Source organism: Fusarium odoratissimum, assembly GCF_000260195.1.
Source record: "Fusarium odoratissimum NRRL 54006 unplaced genomic scaffold supercont1.16, whole genome shotgun sequence".
Taxonomy (NCBI): Eukaryota; Fungi; Ascomycota; class Sordariomycetes; order Hypocreales; family Nectriaceae; genus Fusarium; species Fusarium odoratissimum.
Genome location: NW_022158702.1, coordinates 651,678 through 670,145, shown reverse-complemented (window position 1 = coordinate 670,145; position 18,468 = coordinate 651,678). Strand labels below are relative to the sequence as shown.

Genomic DNA, 18,468 nt, shown 5'->3' with positions numbered 1-18,468 from the left:
ATTATTGGCATGCATACGAAAGGGGACTTGATCTACTGATTCTTGAACGAGTGACTATAAATCTGCGTTGCGCCACCAACACATCATCTGTGCGGTTGCGTTGTCACTCACCCTTTTTGCTTTTTATCATGTCTCCAACTATCTTGGCTGTACCGGGTGCATGGCATACCGTCGAGTCATTCGAGCCCATAAAGAAAATCTTCACGCAAAAGGGATACCAATTCGTCAGCCAAAATGCACCAGGATTACATGATGCAAACGCCACTTGTCAAGACGATGCTGAATCACTACGGACGAAAGTCCTACTCCCGCTTGTTGAGGATGGCAAGGATATCGTGGTGTTGATGCATTCTTACGGCGGAATGTATGGTTCACAGGCTGTTCGAGGCTTAAGCAAGAAAGAGCGGGAACAAGCGGGTAAAAAAGGTGGTGTAATCGCCCTGATCTACGTCTCGGCTGTCACACCCGTTGAAGGGAAAACAACCTTGGACATGATGGGCACAGACGCAAAGAATCTTCCTCCGTGGGTTGAATACAACGTACGTGATTCAACATCCCCGCCCTGTGCCGCAGGGCAACCCCACAGACTAACAAACTCTAATCATCACAGGAGACAACGGGCTGGGTCAAATTCACAGGGGCAAAAGAAACAATGTATCACGACATCTCCGACACAGAAGCAAAGTATTATATCTCTTTGCTAAAAGACCAAGCGTTGAATAGTATGAACACGCCGATTTCTTATTCTCCGCTTACAGATGAGAATTATAAGGGAAAGGCAGGTTATGTTATCTGCGGGGCTGATCGTGTTGTGCCCCCGGCGGGACAGGAGATGTATGCGGCTGTAGGGGGGATCGACAGGAAAGTGACAGTTGAGAAGGCGAGCCATGCTTTTTTTGCTACTGCGGCTGAGGAGACTGTTGATGCGGTTCTTCAGCTGGTGGAGAGCTCAAGTTTCCATCCCTGTCTTGCAGGTTGGGGGTTAGAATTAGAGTCTCAGATTAATCACGGGAATTTGAAGTTTTGAGGATATTGCGAAGCTGTAAATGAAGCGTTCGTAAGACGGCTGTCAAGTTCGCGACATGACAGATAACGTCCTTTTCTGTGCATTTTTGACGTCGGCTTTCTTTTTGGTGGTAATTGGTTTCGGTACGACAATTTCCAATGCTGGGCCGACAGTTGCGAAACGATAAGATAAGGTGTCGGTAACCTCAACTTAGATAACCGAAGACATAGCCGCAAACAAACAACAAACGCGGGATGAGAAAAGAAAAACGCAATACTAATATTTAATCTGAAGCGAGATACCTTGGGTTTATACTCGTTCTCTATCAATTTCCAACACAAAATAAATAACTCCAAGCTTGACGGAATCTAAAACAACGACCACCATAAGAATTGTTTCTTCCTACCAATGTAGTTGAGTAACTTAAAGTCTCCAAGAGGCCTCAACTTCGTTCTTTCTGAAAGGATATCCTGCAAATTGTGAAATCACCTCTTTTCTGGCTCCTTTCCCAACTCATGAGCCTTATCAGACCACGAAATAAGAAACTTCTGGAGTGTACTCAGGCCAGGCATTAAGATATTATCCTTCCTCTTTCCATCCTCGTAAGCCAAATAAAACGGGATACCTGGAACATCAAGCTTTTCAGCAAGATCGGATACTTTGTCGATGCCGAGTTTGGTGATGGCGAAGTATTCCGGGTTGTAAGGGATTGGTTGGAGAGCCTCTCGTAGATAGGGCTCATGGCCTTGCAGGGACCAGCCCATGAAGCATATGCATTGATGATGACGACTTTGTACTTCTTAAGGAGTTTTTCATAGTCATCTTGGCTTTTGATCTCAGTGACAGGCATTGCGGGGTTTGGTTTGGCCCGGATTGAATGACAATAGAGATAAATAGTTCGGGATATTTGACAGCAGCATCGGGGACGAGAAACTTGGAGATTATAACTAGTTTCAGCAACCATTGATACGAGACATGTGAAGTCGAAATACTTTGTTGTCCAATCGGATGTTAAAGCGCTGAATCTTCGAGAACCATTACGACCCTTCAACTGGAATGTTGTCATGCGTACTAACTTATGCTAGCCTATCAGCATGGCATTACCATGCGGCTGGTAAAGTAGGTGAACTATAAATGGCAATATTGACGAAGGGGCTTCAAAGTGGTGTGAGTTTTGGGATCTAGATCCCAGACTTCACAGCGGTAGATCATGGGGTTGGTTGAACATCATATAGTCAAACAAAGTCTAACTATAGAGTGGCTTCAATAGGGGAGGCAAGTGCCCGGAGGCTTGGGGATGCAGAGAGTTGCTCCGATGTTGTTCTGTGACACTATTGCCTCTGTTTCCTTTTATTGTTTCTCTAGTTTCTTCCAGAAATCCCCAATGAGGTTAGCAACATCCTCAGCCTGATCCCTCACAACACTATGCACAGCCTTTGGAACAACAAAAACATTCTCAAATCCATGCTCATTCAGCTGATCCTTGCTGCACAAGCTATCCAGCTCGCCAAGCACAGCGAGTGATGGAATTCCCGTCTTCGCCGCCTCATCAAAGTGAGCATGCGAGCCCATTACACCGCCGTCTCTGAAAATCGCGACGACAGAAGCTGTATGTCCCGGGTGCTCGCGCATCTGCCATTCGCGCACTGCCTCCGCGACGACCTCACCCTTGGCGACCCTTTGTTTCCAATCTGCTGGCACAACGAGGTCACCGCCTTCGAGAATGTTCAACACGCACTTCTTTGCAGCATGTTCGTCGTCTCCTTGCAGACAGGCTTGCTCATCGGGCGTGAACATGGATAGTTGTAAGAGGCCTGCGGGCGCGACGAGAGTGAAGCTCTTGACACGTGAGGGCCTGGAGGCAACGTAGCTGACAGTAGTGGCTCCGCCAAAGGAAAAGCCCACGAGATGAGCAGACGGCCAGCTCAGATGATCCAGTAGATCGTCAATCAGCTGGTGGAATAGAGATGGTTCGTGCGGAACAACAGGTGTATCGCTCAGTCCGTGGCCCCAGAGATCGATCAGAACCATATGCGCAGCCGGGAACGACTTCTCAAGATCGCGGGCAAGGGGCAGCATGCCTAGCGCTGGGGTCTGAACACCATGGATGAACAGCACTTTATCAATTTTGGTGGTATCACCCTTGGATGATGAAGGTGTGATCTCGTAATAAGCAGCCTTGCCGCGGGGAGTCTGAAGGAATTGAACAGCTGGCAGTAGCGCTCCGAATGTTTCAACGAAAGCGGCCTCTGTCGGCCCCGGAACTGGCGGCTGAGGCTTGTAACGCGCCCCTGGGCGCGGGAGAACAAATTCTTGTGACATTATCAACGCTTTTCTGATGATACGTGGTGAGAGACCAAGGTGCTTGGTCATGCGGGTTTTATGAGGCCCGTCAAGCCCAAGTGGAGCTTTGATAAGCGACCACGGCGGTCTAGAACACTGAGCTTACCATGATCCTTCTGAGATCCTTTGATACCACCTGCCTCGATAGAGTAAATAAGCAACTGGATTACCCTTGATCACAAGAAAATGCGTCATGTATAGTATAGGCTTGTCACAGGTCTTTTTGACCGCTTCGACCGAAATCTTCATGATCTGGCAAATGAAGTGGAGCATTTATCAAGCTAGTCGGATCAGTTCCGACTGTTGATCCCGTGGAGAAAATTTGAGTCATCCTGGCCTCGGAACCGGACAGCTAGGTATCAACTCCATGCTGCCCAATGTCGAGCAGGCTATCTCTTTATTCTTTGTCTGAACCTCAGTTCTCTATCACCAAAACTTCAAAGGAACAAAAACTGGCAGCATCGTGTCATCATGTCCGAATCTTCAGATCCCGCGCCGAAATACCGCATCCGGCCCGGAACCTTCTTTGATGTTCCAGCCACAACACGGATTTATGCTGCATCATTTGGCAACGAACCATTAATCGACTTCTTCTTCCCTACCCGGCGGCAAGACCCTTTGTCTTTCTATACCTGGTCTTGTTGGAGATTTCAGCGCCGGTATTGGACGCCTGGGTATTCACTGACTGTCGTGGCTGATAAGCATGATCATCCCGTCGGCCTATCGTGGTGGAAGCGACCAACTCAGCCTCTAACACTTATTCAAAAGCTCCTCTCTCCCTGTAAGTTTGTGTAGTTGGTCTCTTTCGAATCCCTGCTAATTTTATCAGCGTTCTGGATCGGTTCAGTCGTCAACGCTTTTATCGACCTTCAAGAATATCTCTTCCCAGTCCAAGGTCTCAACAAGAACAACATGAAAATCTTTGAGCAAGCATTTTCTGCTGTTGAGCCGCATGTGCTGGACACCCCACAAAGGCAAAAAGCGCACTACCTTTCTCTGCTGGGTGTCGACCCTGTTCTGCAAGGAGAGGGTCTTGGCAAGATGCTGCTTGAAGATGGACTTGAGAAGGTAGATGATGAAGACTCGGTGGCTTGGCTTGTTAGTCTAGCTGGTCTGGAGACGCTTTATGCAAGATATGGGTTTGCTGAGGTGACGAAGATGGAGGTTGAAGGATTGCATGATTGGAAAGGTGGTATGGTAATGGTTAGAGATTGATCAGATTCTGAGAGCAGAAGCACAATGGAACGGATATCGAGGGTTCTCCCTATTTCTCATGTATATGAGATATCTATTGTTGAGAGCAGAGTAGAGTATCAGAATGGTCTCAAGCCAAAACTGTGATCTCCCAAAACGAGGCTGGCGGGAGCCCAGGGTGCCTCACTATGCTGTGTATCTCAACTCGAAGACACTGCATTGAATACATGTAAGTCGGTCTCATATAGGAGTGATATATTATTGCAGTCTTGGTTTGCCGAATCGGCACCGAGATGCACTGCAGCAGCCAGTCTATATATTGTATGGCGATGACGTTTAATCCAAGATCTCCGAAGAGCGTACAATTATATTAGGCATATGACACCAGGTATTTTTCTTTTCGTCCCGGTAACAGTTTTAGAAGTTGTATGCTTACATCCTTTGCGCGATTCCATTCCACCTTTAAGTTCCTTGACCTTCAAGACGTTAGCAAGCAATACATCACTACAATGAGTATTACACTTGAGGAGCACTTTCTCTCTCAGGCAGCACACTCGTCAGAGGTAGCTACAGACGACCCAATCCATGGGTTTCCTACCAGTATCATCAACAAGCTCGTCGACCTCGATGATGAACGAATAAAGAGCATGGATGAGAACAACGTAGCGATTCAAGTCCTTTCTCACACTCCCACGAATTTTCTCACAGCCGAGACTATAACAGCTTGTAACGATGAGCTTGCGGCGGCAATACGAGCGAATAAGCCTCGCTTCGCTGGCTTTGCCGCTCTGCAAATGAGTGATCCCGTCGCAACAACGCATGAGCTTGAAAGATGTATCAAAGAGCATGGGTTTGTCGGAGCGCTGATAGACAACCATTCCAGCGGCAATTATTTCGATGGCATTGGGTATGGAATCTTCTGGCCAAAAGCTGTGGAGCTCGACGTACCAATCTACATACATCCTGCGTGGCCCCGTCAAAAGGCGAAAGCGGCTTTATACTCGGGCGGTAATTGGAACCCCTATTAATTCTCCATCATCAGACAACGTTGACTTTCATTTCCTTCCCGACCAAGCTGAAGTTTAAGTGCACCATGCCAAAATCAATTCTACGTAGAATTCATTTGTTCTATGTCAAACAACCCCACTCAAGAATTATCAGCAGAAACGCATGGCGTTTCCTGTTTTTGACCAATCACTGTCTAGTACTTTCGCCCCATATTTTCACAAATGGAAACGCACTGCGTTTCTCGTACTGCACTAATGAAATCAGAAAACCTAAAACATAAAACGCGTCGCGTTTCCGTCGGCTGACCCTTGTTAAGTTCAACAACTTAACTACAGACTTAAATAACGATATTTATTACCATTATCTAATGAAACTTATGTATTTATTATCTTTATATAGTATCTACTTTATGTCTGCTATTCGACCCCGTCTATTATATATATATATACTTAGTCATAATGGCCCGCTCCTCTGTCCATAAATAACATTGCTATCCTACTTTACCCCTAGCAAAGCTATAGAAGCTCGAGAGTCTTAGCCTTTATTATAATTTGCCTGTAGTAGCTATTATATATACTAAATGCAGTTTTGCTCCGAGTCTTGAACATATATCAGAGCATCCAGGCAAAAGGCATGGCATTGCTAGGTCTGGTTGGCATGGCCTTAAGCCCCTCCTATACTCGTTGAACTTTCTAGATCTAGACGGCTTATTTCTAGTTCTATATCTGCTCCGCTCTAGGGGGCCTTCTTCTGCTCTTCCATGCCCTCCTAACCACCCTCCGACTCGTTCTTCTTGCCCTTCTTCCTGCCCTCAAGGGAGCCTGTGCCGCCGGTCGAGCCCTTGACACAAGACCTATTACCCCAGATGGCCTCTTTGGCCGACTTCCATCTGGTTTCCGGATGATAGATGTTCTCAGCGGTATAGTAAAGACGACAGTCACCGGCCTGGTACTGGAACTGAAGAGGGAGATCATCGTCCCCGTCCTGGTAGGCATTCAGGAAGTTGACTTGTCCTGCTCCGAGTTTAATCGGAAACTCCTCTAACGGCCGAGGAGCCACCTTCATGAGTCGCTCGTTTTCTTCCTTTGTTATAAATTCCAGCGTCTCAGGCGTCTCCCGATATACCGCTTTAGCGGCGCTCACCACCGTTGCAATATCGTCGAATGTCAAGGTCTGTGAACCACGAACACCTCCCATGATCTGCATAGGCTGTCCATTAGGATGGCCTCCAAAGGGCAATGCCCGAACACCGCCGATATTTGTCATCAAGTTGACAAAAATAGAGCAGGTCGAAGCGCACAATCCGTCGCCAATGATGAGAATGTTCCCCGCCTTGAATGGCTGCGTCCTGTTGAGGGGTCGGCCAGCGTACCCACGAATAGGAGTGTCGCTGTTGCCAGATGCCTCGGTGAAATTGAAGCTGGCGAAGAGTGAGCTGACCGGGGTGCCCAACTCCGTGGTATCGCCAAGTAAATCCTCGTATGACTCGAAGCCGGCCTCCTGGTCTGGGGTCACCGCTACGGAATATGACATAAAGTTGACGTTGTTAGGGACGTTCTCCAAGGCTGCCGATCTGTTGGCGGCTGAAAAGATCTTAACGAGACCCTCAGAGACCTCGTGACGTCGGAATCTGTTGGCCGAATAGGGGAATTCGGAAGGGAAAAACAGCTTGAAAAGGTTAAAGGCTCTGTCAACATCCCCACCCGGGTTGCCGGAGACGTCGATGATTAGCTTCGTACGGCCATCTGCCAGGGCCTTTGATACAATGTTAGTTGCGTAATGGCCAAATGTAAGCGATTGATTCGGGGGCAGTCCATCTCCATCAAAAGAAGGGATCATCATGACTACAGTATCATCGTCCAGATAATAACCGTTTATTTGGTTGTAGGGGTCGCGGATCAGTGGTTCGGGGTAACCGACAGGGCCTGATTTCAGAGGAGGCTTAACATCCGGTTCCGAGGTGCTCGAGTTGTCTGGTGAATTTGATGGTGTTGGTCGACAGTACATATTAAAGACGTCCTTGCCGTTCCTAGCCTCGAAGCCAGGGTCGTTAAGTTCGGCCATGTTCTTCACCTCAAGGGTAGACCCATTGCGGAACTCGAGCGTAGTGATATTTGAGCCAGGATACACATTACGTCCATCAAGAACACCACCGGGATTGCCAGAGAAGGAAAAGAAAAGCGTATTGTATCGCGCATCAGGATCTTGACTCAGCACTTGATCTTCGATCTCCTTCAGGTACGAGCTAGCATCTCGGCCATCGATTGACACGACGGGAGAGACTTCAGCTTCCGCTCTGTTGAGAAGCTCGGCGTCCGTAATCGTGTATAGTTCAGGTGCCTCAATGCCGTCCGTCGAGACAGACACCAAAGCCGTGTTGCGCATAAAAGTGAAGGGAGTAAAGGAGCATAGTTCCACGTAGAAGTGGCCATCATTGGCACTGTTGATAAGGGCCTTGATTGCCTGATCAAACTGCCACTGGCTTGAGTATTTGGTGTTGCGGATCATCTCAAGGCCGTCCAGTATGTCAGTAGGCGAGGACATGTAGGCATCAGGAGGGCTTTTGAGAGTCTCGAGGGTGGACTGCCACTGGACGTATTTACCAAGTTCTTCGAGAAAGGGATCGGCAAGATCAGGGTAGAAAGGCATGGACTGGAGACAATCCTCGGCGAGTTGGCCAGGAAATTGCACGGATTCGGAGTTGTTGTACTTTTGATGTTCGCGAATTTGTTTTGTGATAAGAGCACAGGGCTCAGGGGAAGATGAAGCTACCACGAGCGGTATACCCAGAAACAGAAAAGAGAGAAGTGGTAACATAGCGAAAGAGAGTGCTGGCGACGATGAAAATCCGATTTGGCTGTGTAATCGACTTTGGATGTTTATGCAGAGGGAGTAACGAGAGGGCAACACTTCGAGATGGCAAGCGACTTTAATACTCTCGTTTATCAGGCAAATTGACCAAGACTATCAGAGTCGCTAAGTTAAAGATTGGTTTCAACCAAGCCCGATAGCCTCATCCTGTCAAGTTTACGATGCTAGTGGCACTGTCAAGATGCTGATCGACTGAATCAGTTCAACCTCACCCGACATGAATACTAAAATTATTTTTGCTCAGGTTCTAGACCACAGGGCATTATTGCAGCTGATGTCAGATTGGGTCCGATTGTGACCAAGAATTGAGTTATATACCACCCTACAGTGGCCGATTCTGTGACTAAGATCGATCCTAGCTCAAGGACATCAAGCACTGTTCTCCCAAGATTTGTCCGACAGATAGACTCTATCAGCCTTGCAGGGGATAACATGCTCTGTCCTACGGGTTGGTTCTTCTATCGCATATCAACTGCGCCTCTGAATTCGATTGGGGGCACAGTCACTGCTGCAGCTCCTGTTGGGAAGCTCACTTTAGTTAGTGTCAAGATATGGCAGGTTGGTGCCACATACACCGGTGGTAGATTCGACGCTTAGCCGTCATCGCGCAACAACCACCACAGCCACAGCCATAAGCGCAGCTACGGTCGCATCTAATATAACCGCAATCACAGTCAGAATTATCCTTAAAATATCTAGTATAGATAAAGACTTAAACTAGTGGCTTTTAACAAGCAGATAGGTTTCGATGCATACTTGTTATCACAAGTGTGCAGTATTTTGTGCAGGTCATTTACTTTTCCAACACGCCACCGCACTACACATCTGACCCCGTTCTAAAAATATCTAGGGGCGTTAGTGCAATACATAACGACTTGTGATTTGGTTATTTGGTATTCCCTAACAGCAAGATATGCTGTATTGGATGTCACTTCCCAAAATACAGCTCAACGAAGAGCATGGTTCTCAGCATTGAACTTGGCCTAGGATAGATTACATCAACTCTCTTCCTCTCAAACCATTAGCCCGACTGAACGATCCAGACAATGCACCGTCATTGCGTTTCTCGCCTATCAAGCTGATGGGAACAATCTACATGCTATGAAGGACTAAGCAATAGCAGTGGCTGTGGCTAGTTAGATACAACCGGGGGTTTATGCGAGGCATATGATAGCAGTCACCCGATTACTTCATTGCCCCAGTAAGTGGAAATGGAAAACGCCGTTCTGTGGGAGAATCGAAAGGATAGTATATGAAGAGGAGACACACAGATGACTCAGCCCATCTTTCTTCATGGGGTTGTATCCGCCGTCAGGATACGCGCCATTGTAGAAAGTTGACAGTCCACCTGATGTAGCATCTCCGCCTCGAATACTCCATGTTCCGGGCTTGCCTTTAACGACGGCACTGATGAAACGATGGTTGATGTATAAGTACGTAAGCCTCCTAGTTACCGGTAATAGCTAAATAAAAATCCTCACCTCGGTTCGTAAGAGTAAGTCTAATTCATAAGGTATCAGTTTAATTGCACATACCGCGTCACACAGCCAGTATAAGACCACCCAATATGCTCTACTAAGATAATCACGTCTGTGAGTCATCCCAGCTCTCTTTCCAGTGGAGGCTAGCACAAATTGAATATATTTCAGCTCCAGCCGCTGACGGTTAAGTCGATTCGATTCATTGTACCATCATAAAGGATTCACCGAGAACAAGTTGAGAGATTCAGCACGGCAGAAGAGGGGGGTATCAAAGTTACTAACAAAAGGGAAGAGTTGAACGCATAAGCGGAGAGTATGGGTTAGACTAAGCACTTGGGGTAATTTAAGGCGAAGAAAGACTTGCACCCTGTAAAAGCCCTTATTCAGGTAGACTAACCCATGCTGCAAGTGATAATTCAGACATTCGAAAGACTAGCCGACCGAGAACTGGCAGCAGGTGGAAAGTCAGGAGGACAGCGATCGGCCGCTGCATATTAGCCGACAGTGCGGCAACGAGAAGGTAGAGGCGACTGTGTTCTGACATCTCGTAGAGCTGCTGAACCGCCTGTTTAAGCAGGATTTGGGTGCCAATGCTAAGATACAACAATGGTTCGCCATGATACCTAGTGCTGTGTTGGAGCTTGACATAGGCTAATCATAGTGATGCAATTATTCGGGGGTGACGTGGACGTATCTGAATCCCGTTATAAGAAGGCGCCGCGGCTTGAGATCTAGAACGTTGGTCCCTATTTTTAGGGTTTTCAATACTGAGCCACATCGATGCTATACAGCCCTATCGAGTATTGAAAGGGTGTACCGCCAAGCCACCGGGCTATTAAAAGCAGGGTAAAGCCGCAGAAGGGTTGAGCCTCACCAGGCTATTCCATGAAGAGCATAGCTTGATTGAAATATATGTCCCCTCTATCAAGAATCTGGGCTAACTAGTATGTCTGAGGCATCTTGTCAATGTCATCCTCTCTCTCTGATAGGCTAGCACATAGCCGCACAGGTCCCATATAGTCGGATCTTGGAGCCTCCGGGTCTAGTTGTCATATTGTTGCTAGAGGTGTAAGTGACGTTCTTGAGATAAAAATACTCTAGTCACATTTATTCGTGAATTCAGAAGTGTATATAATGATCATCAAGGTCCTAGCAAAAGTCCCAATTCTCACCAGCATCACTACTATCAATCACTTACTTAACAATCAAACAACTTAACCACATCTATCTTCACTTGTCAACTTAAGCATCTCTATAAAATGCATTTCACCACCGCTGCCCTTTCTGCCCTCCTCGCCTCCGCTGTCTCGGCCGTTCCCCTCAACTCCACTCCTTACGACAACCCAGACACCAACATCTTCCCAAGCTTTCACCGCTACTCAGACTGGGCGATCTGCAAGGGAAAGATCACCAAGGACCGCTTCCCCAACCTTCAGGCTCCTAATCGTGAGGGCGGCTGCATCCGGTACTATCAGGGTATCGACATGACAGGCGTCGTCACAGAACAACACTTCTTCTTCAAGGACGGCTTCAAGACCGCTTGCGACTGCGCCGCCAAGTGTTTAGAGGAACCCAATAAGTGCACGAACTGGGTGTGGAAGCATACCTTTATGCCGGAGGATGGTGGCAAGCGGTCGTGCACTCTGTATAGCAGTCCGAACCTGCCGACTGACGTGACGCTTAAGTACGACTTGGCGAACAGCAAGGGCTTCAACCTGTTGCAGGCTACGAATAACCCGCAAGCTGGAGCCCCTGCGCCATTGACTTTCCTGGACGCGGCTGGAACGATCCCCGACAAGTTCGGCGTGTCTGGCTTCATGGTCCAGGACCAGAACGGCAGACAATTCTGTTAATGGGCTTGTTGTCCATGGGATTGTACCGGTCTTCCGATTGGCTTAAAGAGGGGACTTAGATTGGTACGATGTACCGCTTTTGATTTCAGTTGTTTTCTGACTGTTTAACTTTCATTCCTTTATACTTTGTCATCATACTGTCACTCCTTGATAACCACCCTCAGTTTACGAATAAGGGTAGTAAGTGCATTTTAGAAACGGGGTTTAGGCGATATATAGGCTCCGCAAGGAAAAAACGGACAATACCGGTATAGAATGCAAATAGAGAGCCAGTAGAGCTTATAGATGAATATATAGTGGTATTGTCTATTTGGTGGTTTTGATGAAGTTAAGCATTATATTGCGTATTATGGTTAAAAGTCGATTGTATTGACAAAAGCTAACCTTGATGTCCAAATAGCTTCCGGAGTTTCAGATAGTCAATCAGGTCAAGAATGATGTGTTTGAGGACTAGGATCTTCTGGGATAGAGGTATGACTATGATTATTAGTGGCTTTAGCTTAACGAAAGCTGATTATATATATAATGAAAATTGTCTGGCTGAGGCCTTCGCAATACGATTGGAAGACCCGACAGAATGGGGACAAGCGGCCATAAACATAGGCCACGAAAAGCAAGAACAGTTCGTCAACAGATCCCGCACAGCAGCCCTAAGTTATGAGACAGACAATTGGATATATCTGGATCTGAAGAATGTGAAGACTACAATACCATCGAAGAATCTGGACTGGGTATATGCCAAATGCTAGATGTCACGTGATCCAGGAAGAACCCTGGGCGTTCTCTTTGACTGCCCGCTCTTTCTTTCTTCCATTCTCCTTCCTTTTCTTCTTTTGCAGTGACGAGGCTGTTGCAGAAACGTTGAGCATTAGGGCAAAACTCAGCACGGCCTAAACGGCACCTTTGGGAAAACTATTTAGACCGCTTCATGAACCGACGTCAATATCTTCAAATGTGGCAGTCAGACAAAACCTCGGCGACTGCACTTGGCGCCTTTGCATTTGGATGGCATGCCAGCATTGCGAACACCATCTTGCGGCTAATGGCGAGCAATACATTCGACCGTCATCCTAAACTCAAAATCATCATTGGTCATTCTGGAGAGCTCATACCATACATATTTTACCGTATAAACAAGGCCACCTCATTCTTCGGCATGAAACGTGGGTATGTCGAGGTGATGCATAGTAACATCTGTATCACGACTTCAGGAATGTTTGACGTGCAATCTTTGCGATGTCTTTTGGGAAACATGCCCCTTGAACGAGTCATGTTTAGTGTTGACTATCCCTTCAGTGATAACAAGCTTGGCATAGAGTACTTGGAAACGATTCGGAGGGAAGGGATTCTTGATGCTGACGAGGTTGAGGCTTTTTCTTCTGGTAACGCTAGGAGGTTATTATTTCATCAAGTTTAAGTAAATGATACAGTTTCGTACACTCTTCACAGATATTAGAAAAATGTTGGTTGTGAGAGACAAGCGCCGCGAGCGCTAGCATGTAATTCTTTCCGCGAACCGACACTGGGCGTGTCAGTGCCGACAACTTACTTGTTAATGTCATCTTCTTCCTGACATTATCTACAGTGGGATGCAAAAAGTATTTGCAGGTGTGTAAGTTGTGTCAGCTGCGCTAGTTAGTAGCTTAACTTAGCTTATGTACTCGAGACTAGATTATCCCGCTGATCTCGGTGTAATATAGGGTACTGAGAACCTGACAAGCTACACCTAACTAGCTTCCGAGCAACAAATCTCTCTACACACCTGCGAATACTTTTTGCATCCCACTGTATATTACCCAAGATTTAGAATGCTGACATAGCATCATCAATGCCTCACTAGTCCTTAGCAATCAGCGCGCATCATTAGAGCGTCACGGTGTACCATTTGAGGCTACCTCAGCGCTAATCCAATTTAAAACACAGCCACGTCATCCAATCAATTGCCAACTTTAAATACAGCACAGCGCCCTTTTCTTGTTTATCCAGGATCAGCAGCCCATTTCCACCATAACAATGCCAAGAGCTCACGACCATTTCCACGGTCGTCATTACCACGCTGAGCGCGCAACTGGCCCTGTCAAGTCGCTCAATCCAACGAAGCGATATCTAATCGCCGACAGGAAGCCACTCCATGCTGAGTCTGACGCTGGAAAGGAGTCGCGACCGAGCGCTGAGAGTCCTGGGGTTGCTTATGTCTGGAGGAGTCGTGATAACAGAAAAGGACGGCATGCGCTGGTCATCAGCGTCGATCCAAGAAAGCATGATGCAACAAAAGCTCCAAGGCCGTCGAATTCGTATCACCAGACTCTCCGCGGTATCTTGAAGATGTTTGTCAGATACCCAGTCTGGGATGTATCGTACGATGTCGCCATCGTCTTCACAATAGGTACTCACCACCTCATCACACAAAGCAACAGCTAATTATTGAAAGGGTCGATTATCTGGGTAATTAATGGCTTTTTCTCATGGCTCCCCGTTCTCAACCCCTCAACGAAATTCTCTGACTGGGCCGGCGGATTGACAGCTTTCATCGGCGCTACGGTCTTCGAATTTGGCTCAATCCTACTCATGCTTGAAGCCGTCAACGAGAATCGGGCGGATTGTTTTGGTTGGGCTGTCGAGGAAAGTATAGATGGGATGCTTCATCTCACTCATGCGGATAACTGCAAGCATGCACACGCGCATAAGGGGACTTTTGTAAAGCAAAGCTCTAAAACACTGGATAATAACACAACGGAATCAGCGGGGAATGATCGGATGTGGTCCTGGTGGCCGACGTGGTATGAACTCAGATCACATTATTTCTTCGACATTGGCTTCTTGGCCTGTTCTTCACAAACATTCGGCGCCACGGTATTCTGGATCTCTGGCTTTACAGCCTTGCCGCCTATACTCAACAACCTCTCTACACCAGCTGAGAACGGCGTCTATTGGCTCCCTCAAGTGATTGGCGGCACGGGCTTCATCGTCTCAAGTACCCTGTTCATGGTCGAAGTTCAGCCTCGATGGTACATTCCAGCGCCGGGGGTACTGGGATGGCATATCGGACTATGGAACTTGATTGGCGCTATTGGCTTTACTCTCTGTGGTGCGCTGGGCTTTGGCATCACGCATCCGGGTGTTGAGTATGCGCTTACACTTTCGACATTTATAGGTTCATGGGCATTTCTGGTCAGTAAGACAGTGCTTGGATGACATGTTACTGACACACGATTGCAGATTGGTAGCGTAATCCAATGGTATGAGAGTCTTAACAAGTATCCTATCTGGGTGGACCAGAAGATCGAGCGGCTTGGAAAACGAAAGAGCTGAATCTAATATCCTCTTCCTATATATATATAGGTCTGGTTGGCAGTAACAGACATCTTCCTAGATTGGACAGGGTGACTACAGTCGGTATTATATGCAGCATCTGATCTTTGCTAAACCCAATCAGCTGAATACCGACTACCACGCAATCATCACGCGTAACACCCCGATCCATCACATCGACAAATACCTTGAGCCCCGCCCCACGATTCTTCTTCTGCTACTGGAGCGGCAATCTAACAGGCTTCTCACCTACACAATATCCTCTGGGTGGACTTTCTCTGCCATCTCGTGCAATTAACTGTATTCTCGTCAAGGCTCCCTCATCACCAGCCCATAGCTGAGCAAACTTGAGATACAACCCTTCCAAGGCCCGTTCATCTTCGGTATAGTGCGGCTTCTGCTGAGATACGTCTCACAGGCCAGGTATTGAAGGAAGCAAGGTGATGCTCATCTCGTATCATGCATGTCATACTCAGTGCTTCGTTGAATTGCATAAGAGGCGGGATCAAGGCGTGAAAGGACGAGAGAAAACAGGCCGTGAATCCCTCAAGCTTGGCGCGTAGCTTAATGGGAGTCTTACTTCTCCTTCTCCCAAAGAGAAGGCGCATTCCGAAACTTCCATTCACTTAAGTGTATCTAATCTCACCCCTCCCCATAAAGAGCTAGTCATCATTCCCCTAAATAAGGTGCGGCCTTTATGATTGTTGGTGTTATTTTCGCTTAAATATCTACCTCTAGCGAAAATGAAAGCAGGACGGACTACTGATTTCTAGTAATAGGTACTTTATTAGAATCCACTCTACGGAACATAGCCTATATCCCTACAGAAACGGGTTGTTAGGAAAGAATCCACCTGATGGCATGTCCCATTCTAGATTCACATCCAGCATCGCAGTATCAAGCCACGATGACAGATCATCAACTTGAAAATGTTCAAGTCCACCAAACTCCCAACACGTTCCACTATCCAATGTTTCTGGCCAACTGTTACTTCCAGACTCAGTTCCTAGCCCACCCAGACCATCGCTTGAGATGCTTGGAACTGCTGTCATAATTTGCTCATCCGGGCATGCCACTGGGACCCCTGTTGTGACTTGAAATCCAGCCTGTTGTACTAAATCCCGCCGGATATATCCAAAGTGGGGGATTGCAATTTTACTTGGTAGTTTGCTAGATGAGCTTTCGTCACTGTGAAGGGGAATACCCGATAATATGTCAAGCATCCTTCGACATTGACAAGCAATCTTACATCCCGCCTTCTCTTCTCTTTCAAATATGCATTTAACTTGTGCAATCAGGTTTTGATCCTCGTCTGGAACCGGAACGATGATCTCGTTTGACCTTGGTTGCGACAGACATAGGATTAGAGACACAGAAGCCATGAATCCGACAAAGTCGCTTGTTTTACAGTCAAAGATACTAAACCCCTGAATTTGAGTACGCAAAAGGGTAAAACGTTTAAGCAGTTGCCGAGAAGCTTCCAAACATGCCAGTCTGTGAGACCCTCGAGGAGATGTCAACTCTGAGCCGGCGATGAATGGCAGATGTAGGTTGATTCGGACATGAAAGAAGTAGAAATGCAATAGTAGATGGTTTCTCAGCTCGTCCGTTTCGGCATGGGAGTTTGGAAGTGAGTCGGGTAGGTCCCACCAGCTCAAGTGCATAGAGGAAGCGATAGTATCCATTTGTTCGTCAAGAAGCATTGAACCTGCAGAAGATGGCTTCCCGGGCATCATATTCCGGTCAATGATCTTTCCTGCAATGGAAGCACACCGCAGAACGAACCGCTGCTCTGGGTATGTAGGCACATTGTGAGGTTCGACGGTTGGACCAAGATGAGCGTCGTTGAATCCATATGGAAGGCCAAGAAGAAGACTTGAAAAGCGATCTCCGTGGTAAAAAGCCCACCAGATACTCTTCAGACGAGGAGAAACCATTTCCCGTCTATACAAGCCCTGTGACGAGGTTAGCATTATTAAGACTAATTATATATGAGATAAAATTACCATGACTTCTGAAATAGCAAGACCTTTCCGATACATAAGCCAAGACTGCCGGGGTTGCCCAATATCACTGTAGGCTTTAGCCAACAACAGGAGAAGCTCCATTGCCTCTGCAGAGTAAGAGTGGTCAGAATCGGGGATGGCAAGTCTATCAACAACCCCGTATAGGTGATGATGATGCCCCGTGCTCCGTGCATAGGCAACAACAAGCATGCCAAGTTCGGCAGGGTCACTGCTCGTGTAGGCACGCGCAGCAAATGCGGCCAGGCCCTCGTAAGATCCCTGGCAAATGACCTCAGTCTTGTGACGGAAACTGCTCCACCAGGCCCCATTCTTAGACAAGGTAGAAATTAAGAGATCATATTCTGGTAGAACCGAGCGAAGTTTCAAGCACGCGTCACTTGAGCTTTGCGTGTAGATTGACGGACTTTTGTGAGATGTAATTTCCTGAACAGGCCGGGTTATTTGAAGATGACTTTCCATCGATCCCTTGAAAACAATCAGCAAACCATCATAATCGAGCATCACCTTCCAACATACCTCGGCTTTGTTAAGCATGGACACAAAGGGCGCCCTTTCATCTGCCTCGACTGGCTCGTCTTCAAGATCAAACCCTTCATGGCTTAGGGCTGGCTCATGCGTTAGAGCGTGATGTCTCGCCATCGTTTCGAGAACAGCGACCCTTTCTCGCAAGCTTATACTTTCGGTATTAATATTGCTCTCGTTCACTGGAGCCACATCTCGCTGATCGAGACAACGAGACCCACGGGCAGCACATGGGATACAAGGAGATGCAGTTCCAGGTTGAAATTTGCATTTTATTTTTCTCCTTCGACCTAAGGTAATGGTTAGCCTGGAACTGCATAACATGCTGATTCACTGATTGACGATTGTCTTGCAGCACATAGAAGTAACTTGCTAGATACATCCTGCCGACCTACACGACGTTCGAAATATTTACCTGCAAGCACCAGTTCCATATTGAATCCAAATTAGTATGGTGACTCACATTCACTACAGCTATGCGTCCCCTTTCTCATCTTCCGTCTAGCTGTGACGGACTGTGACATTGCCCTTGGAGCTGCAGGCGTGGCGGACATGGTATGCCTGGCACACCGGGTAGATTCACGTGAGTAGGGTCTTGTTCGGCCGAAATCTTCTTCGTTCCAGTTGATTAGGGCTGTCGAATTGAGTGAAACGATGCGTAAGCGATGATGGGCTAGCGAGACAGTTCATGGTGAGACGGACGAGTTTGGTCCGTATCACGTGACATGAGCCCGTAATTGATCGTATCTCCGTCCGTTCATGGGTTTCATGTGAAAAATATAGCCAACTTCGGATTTTCGCTGTCGAGCTGAAGCTTTATCATGGAAAACTAAACTATAAGAAGATGGAAG

The 18,468-nt window shown here is 47.2% G+C and overlaps 9 protein-coding genes across 9 annotated transcripts; 5 read left to right on the top strand and 4 right to left on the bottom strand.

Annotated features, from left to right (window-relative positions):
* Positions 1–56: 56 nt before the first annotated feature.
* On the top strand, positions 57–1,034 carry FOIG_09840 (uncharacterized protein). Its single transcript, XM_031210128.1, has 2 exons — positions 57–539; positions 611–1,034. The coding sequence occupies exons 1-2, from the start codon at positions 129–131 to the stop codon at positions 1,025–1,027; spliced, it is 828 nt and encodes a 275-aa protein (XP_031060379.1). The 5' UTR covers positions 57–128; the 3' UTR covers positions 1,028–1,034.
* An 83-nt stretch (positions 1,035–1,117) lies between these two features.
* FOIG_09839 (uncharacterized protein) lies at positions 1,118–1,936 on the bottom strand. The gene has a single exon (XM_031210127.1). The coding sequence runs from the start codon at positions 1,768–1,770 to the stop codon at positions 1,492–1,494; it is 279 nt and encodes a 92-aa protein (XP_031060378.1). The 5' UTR covers positions 1,771–1,936; the 3' UTR covers positions 1,118–1,491.
* Positions 1,937–2,181: 245 nt separating this feature from the next.
* FOIG_09838 (uncharacterized protein) lies at positions 2,182–3,580 on the bottom strand. Its single transcript, XM_031210126.1, has one exon. The coding sequence runs from the start codon at positions 3,377–3,379 to the stop codon at positions 2,357–2,359; it is 1,023 nt and encodes a 340-aa protein (XP_031060377.1). The 5' UTR covers positions 3,380–3,580; the 3' UTR covers positions 2,182–2,356.
* Positions 3,497–4,768, top strand: FOIG_09837 (uncharacterized protein). The gene is made up of 2 exons (XM_031210125.1): positions 3,497–4,130; positions 4,179–4,768. The coding sequence occupies exons 1-2, from the start codon at positions 3,821–3,823 to the stop codon at positions 4,562–4,564; spliced, it is 696 nt and encodes a 231-aa protein (XP_031060376.1). The 5' UTR covers positions 3,497–3,820; the 3' UTR covers positions 4,565–4,768.
* Positions 4,769–5,052: 284 nt separating this feature from the next.
* FOIG_09836 (uncharacterized protein) lies at positions 5,053–5,571 on the top strand (the record flags this gene model as incomplete). The annotated part of the gene is made up of 1 exon (XM_031210124.1): positions 5,053–5,571. The coding sequence occupies one exon, from the start codon at positions 5,053–5,055 to the stop codon at positions 5,569–5,571; it is 519 nt and encodes a 172-aa protein (XP_031060375.1).
* Positions 5,572–6,319: 748 nt separating this feature from the next.
* FOIG_09835 (uncharacterized protein) lies at positions 6,320–8,368 on the bottom strand (the record flags this gene model as incomplete). The annotated part of the gene is made up of 1 exon (XM_031210123.1): positions 6,320–8,368. The coding sequence occupies one exon, from the start codon at positions 8,366–8,368 to the stop codon at positions 6,320–6,322; it is 2,049 nt and encodes a 682-aa protein (XP_031060374.1).
* Positions 8,369–11,162: 2,794 nt separating this feature from the next.
* FOIG_09834 (uncharacterized protein) lies at positions 11,163–11,756 on the top strand (the record flags this gene model as incomplete). The annotated part of the gene is made up of 1 exon (XM_031210122.1): positions 11,163–11,756. The coding sequence occupies one exon, from the start codon at positions 11,163–11,165 to the stop codon at positions 11,754–11,756; it is 594 nt and encodes a 197-aa protein (XP_031060373.1).
* A 2,001-nt stretch (positions 11,757–13,757) lies between these two features.
* Positions 13,758–15,985, top strand: FOIG_09833 (uncharacterized protein). Its single transcript, XM_031210121.1, has 4 exons — positions 13,758–14,142; positions 14,188–14,927; positions 14,976–15,754; positions 15,848–15,985. The coding sequence occupies exons 1-3, from the start codon at positions 13,770–13,772 to the stop codon at positions 15,066–15,068; spliced, it is 1,206 nt and encodes a 401-aa protein (XP_031060372.1). The 5' UTR covers positions 13,758–13,769; the 3' UTR covers positions 15,069–15,754; positions 15,848–15,985.
* Positions 15,890–18,252, bottom strand: FOIG_09832 (uncharacterized protein; the record flags this gene model as incomplete). Its single annotated transcript, XM_031210120.1, has 4 exons — positions 18,081–18,252; positions 17,612–17,907; positions 17,075–17,560; positions 15,890–17,023 (listed from the first exon to the last, which is right to left on the bottom strand). The coding sequence occupies exons 1-4, from the start codon at positions 18,169–18,171 to the stop codon at positions 15,890–15,892; spliced, it is 2,007 nt and encodes a 668-aa protein (XP_031060371.1). The 5' UTR covers positions 18,172–18,252.
* Between the last annotated feature and the right edge of the window lie 216 nt (positions 18,253–18,468).

What these genes read in the sequence shown, in the direction of transcription:
- FOIG_09833 (XM_031210121.1), top strand. Translation starts at nt 13,770, where the DNA reads ATGCCAAGAGCTCACGACCATTTCCACGGTCGTCATTACCACGCTGAG. An exon ending in CGCCATCGTCTTCACAATAG is followed by an intron (nt 14,143 to 14,187) that starts GTACTCACCACC and finishes AATTATTGAAAG; the next exon opens with GGTCGATTATCTGGGTAATT. An exon ending in TAGGTTCATGGGCATTTCTG is followed by an intron (nt 14,928 to 14,975) that starts GTCAGTAAGACA and finishes ACACGATTGCAG; the next exon opens with ATTGGTAGCGTAATCCAATG.
- FOIG_09837 (XM_031210125.1), top strand. Translation starts at nt 3,821, where the DNA reads ATGTCCGAATCTTCAGATCCCGCGCCGAAATACCGCATCCGGCCCGGA. An exon ending in TCAAAAGCTCCTCTCTCCCT is followed by an intron (nt 4,131 to 4,178) that starts GTAAGTTTGTGT and finishes TAATTTTATCAG; the next exon opens with CGTTCTGGATCGGTTCAGTC.
- FOIG_09839 (XM_031210127.1), bottom strand. Translation starts at nt 1,770, where the DNA reads ATGGGCTGGTCCCTGCAAGGCCATGAGCCCTATCTACGAGAGGCTCTC.
- FOIG_09840 (XM_031210128.1), top strand. Translation starts at nt 129, where the DNA reads ATGTCTCCAACTATCTTGGCTGTACCGGGTGCATGGCATACCGTCGAG. An exon ending in CTCCGTGGGTTGAATACAAC is followed by an intron (nt 540 to 610) that starts GTACGTGATTCA and finishes TAATCATCACAG; the next exon opens with GAGACAACGGGCTGGGTCAA.
- FOIG_09838 (XM_031210126.1), bottom strand. Translation starts at nt 3,379, where the DNA reads ATGACCAAGCACCTTGGTCTCTCACCACGTATCATCAGAAAAGCGTTG.